General features: G+C 42.4%; 1 protein-coding gene across 1 annotated transcript in view; it reads left to right on the top strand.

Annotated features, from left to right (window-relative positions):
- LOC106813471 overlaps positions 1-4,943 on the top strand; it is a 24,514-nt gene extending 19,571 nt beyond the window's left edge. The window contains exons 5-6 of the mRNA XM_014817608.1: positions 4,407-4,587; positions 4,924-4,943. Of these exons, the coding sequence (XP_014673094.1) occupies positions 4,407-4,587; positions 4,924-4,943 (201 nt within the window). The remainder of the gene's footprint in view (positions 1-4,406; positions 4,588-4,923) is intronic.
- Positions 4,944-6,362: the final 1,419 nt, after the last annotated feature.

Genomic DNA, 6,362 nt, shown 5'->3' on the forward strand with positions numbered 1-6,362 from the left:
TATTGTACGCACGTATTGCACGTAACAGCACGTATTGTTTATACATGCGTTATACACGCTGGCGCTGAGCCGCAGAGCTGCAGCTGCTGCTGCTGAATGTACTGTGTCCGATTTGAGCTCAAGTTGGATGAGTTACGCGTAGTAAATCGTAGGTATTATAAGGCTAGTAAATGACGAATTTCCCTTGTTTATTGTTGTCACACTCCTCCCTATTATACACTCCTGATATATATATATATATACTACTGTATACTATACATTATGATAGGCCTTTATGGCACAGACACAGTGATGTGAACCGCATTTCTACCTCATGTATCGTAAAGTGTGAAACCAAATCTCTACTACGCTGTGCCTAATTGTGTACGTATTTCATCGCGTGTTTGGGCGGCGGTCTTTTCCAGGAATCAATGCTGTAGTGCGGAGGTTTGAGTGGGTGGAGAATGACTACAGCCTAATAACCAAGGCTATGTCACAGGTAGGATCTTTGTCATCAGCAGGTGAATGCATGCTTTATTATCCATGTTACACGCATTGGATGGAGTCTGAGAAATTAGTATAAAAGGTTCGGGAATATTTAGTCATTAGTAGTTATTACTGTAATGTGTTTTCTTCGATGTAATATATACGTACGTAACTCCCTTACACAAAATTAGTGGAAACGTCAGTGTCTGCACTAACATGAGTAGACTGGGTTTTATTGCTAATTCCGCTAATTTCCAACTTGCTTGTCATAGAAATGCGTGTCAAATGTTGCTAAAAAAATATACAAGAAGAAATTGTAAAAATTATATGGAATTTTGCTTGAGATAAATGGTTAATGTATTCACTCATGCTCCCTGTGTAAGGTTAGTGTGCTCTGTGTGAGTGATTTACCATCCAATTTTTAATGTGTGTAGGGTAAATAGGCTGTCAGTTTATTTATGTAGTTGGCATATATATGAATGGCATACGTAATGTAGGTCTTTATGTAGATATATTTACTTATATACGTGCATGTGTGCGCGCACACACACGAGTGTATATTTATTTACATAGCCATATATAGTTGTGAATGCGTGACCATGTGTATGTGTGTGGGAATAACAGAGCCTGTCATTATTGCATCCGCAGAGTGACAAGGCACTTCCCGAATTCCTGAAGAGGAAAATGAGTAGTGTCATCTACCCACTGCTGTCACATGCACAGCTAAGCGTGAGGGAAAACGCCACAAAGGCATTCTCTTCGTTTCTCTCCAGATGCGAATTTTCTGTATGTGTGTGTGTTCTGTGACAGGCACGTAGGTGGCAGCATAGAATTAGATTCCACTCAAATAGCAATAATACATCAGTGAAGTTTTTTTTTCAATGTGAAAATAGTTTTATAGAATTAAAAAATATGTGATAAGGCAACGCTTACTCGATTTCTCATTTGTTGCTACTCATGCAACACAACAAATTAGGCGAACTGATTTTTATTTTAATGACTATTCCCATTTTTCTGTCATCAGTTTGCCATTAATTTGTGTTAATTTTTAGATAATATTTATGCTGCATTCTAACTGACCCATCTCCGCTCAGCGATAATGAAAACTAAAGCATTTAAGGTTGCTTTCATGTGCATTAGTAATGATGGCCTTTAGTACTAAGCGCTATCTAACACGCCTTGGCAGCGGTGTGGTGCTTTGCAGGAGGCCTTTACGTCATTCAAGGACATAATCCTGCAACTGTGTCAGGGAACAAGAGTCACTAGCAAGCACTTCGAAATTGATACCCCTGTGAGTGATTGGGATCCGATGGGAATGTTTTTTAATGAATTCATAATCCCATACGGTTTCTACAGTGTGGTGTGAGGATAGATTTATACATATATGAGAATTGGTATTGAATGTTTGAAATCGTATATAGTGACACTAGTAAGTAATAACAGTGATAATAGTAATACAGGCATCTCTCCCAATACCGACCAACCTCGGGACCGTTAATTTAGTTCGGTTTTCTGTGAAGTTTGGTTTATAGGTGGCCTATTCCAGGCATATGTAACTTGTCTCAGTTTTGACTTAAAAATTATCTTCCAGTTAAATGTGAGATTCGGTTTTGTGGGCGTTCGGAATTTGGAGAGTTGACTGTAGCAGTGCTAGTAGTAATACTACTAATAATATTAATTATAATAATAAACAAAGGTAATGCTGATGATTTACTTATGGTAATAATTAACAATGGTAATAATATTAATAACAGTAATAATAATAATTGACAAAGGTAATAATTTTTTCCGAAAATTCTGTTGCAGTGTGAAGACCTGCCACACACGGCCGTGCTGGAGGCAGAGTATGAGTTCCTGGATGCGTACGTTGCAGAAGGTCTGCTAGGAGTCTGCGTGTTCCTCATCAAGGTACCCCTCGTAGAAGACTCTACTATAAGCCGTGGCTAATAGCTATGAGATATAGTTAACGAATACCTAGAGTAACTCATGGTTTATCTGACTGTAGCAGAGGGCTTTTCTATTGACCTGCGCATCTGAGAGAGATAGCCTCTGCCTTGAATATCGTGGCTAGGTCCGTTAAGCTACACCAGCTAATTGCTATGAAACGAACAGCTCGGCTTTACTAGATATTGTATGAATCTGTTTCCAAAAATATACAAAATTTGTGACCGTGTTCGTTTTCAGCACATTCCGCCCGTGTTCCTGCTGCCTAACTGGCCGCTGTACATTTCCACCTTCAATCTCTACCTGGCGCATCCGGCTTCCACCGTGAGACAGGCTGCCAGCAATCTCTTCAAATACATGGGTAAGATCATCGCGATTCGGCGATACTAGGCAGTTATCAGAAATGTCCCAGTCGAGATTTTAATCTTAGTTGTATGATATTCTACTTGTTTAAGGTAGTCGGCGAATCATTGAGCCTAGGCTACCCTTATTTATCATCATATATTATTTTTTACTTTATTATTTAATAAATTAATTAAAATTATTAATTGAATTATTAATATATTAGTTATTATTATTAATAATAAATGTTGAATATATATTTTTGAATGGTATTATTATTAACCTCTGCATTGTGCTGTTGATGATTATTTCAGGCTTTTCCGAAATTTGTTTTGCCAACAGTACACGTGACATAATACATTGCCATATGCGAGAAGAATATGTATTCTTTAGTTTCTGGAACCCACAAATTTGTTCTCAGTGGCCAAAGGTAGTCACAATCCAGTGCAACTAAAGACCGTCCTGCAAGGATTGGCAACTGAGTGGGAACCCAGCCAGGAGTGTTTGGAACAGTCTCCACCAGAGGCCAGCACCAGTCCGTCACTACCTGGCAGACCCTCTATACGGAAGCTGAGGCACAGATCCTGCTCAGGTGTGGTGGAGGGAGGGCAGGCTGTATTACTGTGTGGTGGAGGGAGGGCAGGCTGTGTTACTGTGTGGTGGAGGGAGGGCTACCAAAACCAGGTCACTACGACCTTTATTTGACCTTTACCTTGACCTTGATCATATTTCCCTTCTGCTCTATAACTCGGCCCCTAATTGACCTAGCGCGACCAAACTTGGTATACTTACACATCTTGGGGAGAAAGTGTGTCGCGTACTGAAACCAGGTCACTGCAACCTTTATTTGACATTGACCTTGACCTTGGCCTTCATCATATTTCCCTTCCGCTCTATAACTCGGCCCCTAATTGACCTAGCGCGACCAACCTTCGTATACTTACACATCTTGGGGAGAACACGGGGGATACATGTAGTTGGCGACAACTGCCCCTTCTAGTTTAATATAGAAAGCCACTTGGCTGTCTAATGCCAGCCAAATGAAGATGTAAGATTGTGGTAATGATGGTGATACAGATAGAGAAATCTAGTGTTTCACCTTTGAGTCACCAAATACTACATCATAATTCATGACCGCCCATAAAAATGAGGCAAAAAACAGGAAACCTCTCTACGGAGTAACGGAGGTACGCCCTAACCCGTCTTCTTGGAAAACGCTAAATATGGCCTTCATAGACAACAGGTGACCTCTCTCCAGAGGTACGCGCTAACGCATCTACTCGTCTTCGGAGGAGATCGTGCTCCGTAAAACAGCCAATCCTCTCTGCGGAGATGCGCGCTAACGCATGTTCTCGTCTCTTCGCAGGAGATCGTGCTTCGTAAACGAGTGACCTCTCTGCGGAGGTGCGCGCTAACGCGTTATCTCGGGAAACGCTAAATGTGGCCTTTATAGACAACAGGTGACCTCTCTGCAGAGGTATGCGCTAACGCACCTACTCGTCTTCGCAGGAGATCATGCTCCGTAAAACAGGCGACCTCTCTGCGGTGGTGCACGCTAACGCGTGATCTCGGAAAACGCTAAATGTGGCCTTTATAGACAACAGGTGACCTCTCTGCGGAGGTAAGCGCTAACGCGTGTTCTCGTTTCTTCGCAGGAGATCGTGCTGCTCGGCCTCATGGACGTGTGGTCGGCCGTGCGCAACGCGTGCTGCTGTCGTCTGCCGGACATCGTCGGCGAGCTCAGCCTCGCCGAGCTCGAGGACCTCTTCACCGACCTGGTGCTCGTCTGCGAAGGACGCTCGTCGACGTGGCAGGCCGTAGAGGGCGCCGTCATGGGTGAGAGCGCGGGATGGCAGCGCGGCGCCGCTTTTCGTTGTCGAGCGACGGAGGTTCGAGCGTCGGGGGGGGGGGGTAATGATTGTAGAAAAGCAGTAATAATAATTGCAAAAGTGCAGTAATATTGATTGTAAAAATGCAGTAATAATGATTGTAGAAAAGCAGTAATAATGATTGCAAAAGTGCAGTAATATTGATTGTAAAAGTGCAGTGATAATGATTGCAAAGGTCTGGTGATAAAGATTGTAAAAGTGCAATAATAATGATTGTAAATGTACAGTAGTATTGATTGTAAAAGTTCAGTGATGATGATTGTAATCGCCCTTTTCTCCGTAGGTTCGAGAATTCGTTATTGAGATGTAAACTAGGATGGTTACCCTATTAATCACTCAGCGTTTGATAGCTTTGAGAATGTGGTAGCTTAGAAGGAAGGTATGCTCGTGGATACTGATCGTGATTGTATCCCCCGCGACGAAGTCGGCGGGGATACTATGCAGGGTTTTCATGATCTTTTATAGTAACAGGCCGAAATGCTTTTGCAACAGGCCGTGGCGGTGTGCGGGCGGGGGGTTTGGTGGTTACCCTCCCCATTATTTTTTTTTAAACCCATATATGCTCTGAGATGCAATCTGGTGTATTCTGAGCTGCAGTAAACAAACACATTTGGATTACAGTATGGTCATTTTTTCCAATTTGGTTTCTCCTGGTACATTCAGAGTTCACCAAAAGTTTCCAAATTATGACGATTTAGTAATTATAAGAGTTAGACAAGTACGCAAATACTAAATAGCGTTACTCAAAAACAAAACAATGCGTCTTGTGCACATAACATGCATACAAATATACTCAACTGATTTATTAGTAGTAGCTCATAAAACACTTTCACTTTGGAGAATAATTAGAGCAAACTAAATGCAAAAAAAGATTTGGTTCGGTTTTTTTTTGTTTTTTTTTAATATACTTGAGCCAATTGTAACCGGCCGAAACAGCAGAGTAGACGGTCAATTCGGCCGGTGGCCGGTTCCTAATGAGAACACTGACTATGGTTTCATGTCTGTACAGCCGCCGCCGCTCGGTCCGCCGCAGAGATTTTCTCTTCCGCTCTATAACTCGACCCCTAATTGACCTAGCGTGACCAAACTTGGTCTACTTACACATCTTGGGGAGAAGGTGGGCAGCGTACCAAAACCAGGTCACTGCGACCTTTATTTGACCTTTACCTTGACCTTCATCATATTTCCTTTCCGCTCTATAACTCGGCCCCTAATTGACCTAGCGCTACCAAACTTGGTATACTTACACATCTTGGGGAGAAGGTGTGCAGCGTACCAAAACCAGGTCACTGCGGCCTTTATTTGACCTTTACCTTGACCTTGATCATATTTCCCTTCCGCTCTTTAACTCGGCCCCTAATTGACCTAGCGCTACCAAAACCAGGTCACTACGACCTTTATTTGACCTTTACCTTGACCTTCATCATATTTCCCTTCCGCTCTATAACTCTGCCCCTAATTGACCTAGCGCTACCAAACTTGGTATACTTACACATCTTGGGGAGAAGGTGTGTTGCGTACCAAAACCAGGTCACTACGACCTTTATTTGACCTTTACCTTGACCTTGATCATATTTCCTTTCCGCTCTATAACTCGGCCCCTAATTGATCTAGCGCTAACAAACTTGGTATACTTACACATCTTGGGGAGATGGTGAGCAGCGTACCAAAACCAGGTCACTGCAACCTTTATTTGACTTTTACCTTGACCTTGATCATATT

The sequence above is a fragment of the Priapulus caudatus genome, unplaced genomic scaffold, assembly GCF_000485595.1.
Source record: "Priapulus caudatus unplaced genomic scaffold, Priapulus_caudatus-5.0.1 Scaffold779, whole genome shotgun sequence".
NCBI classification, from domain to species: Eukaryota; Metazoa; Priapulida; class Priapulimorpha; order Priapulimorphida; family Priapulidae; genus Priapulus; species Priapulus caudatus.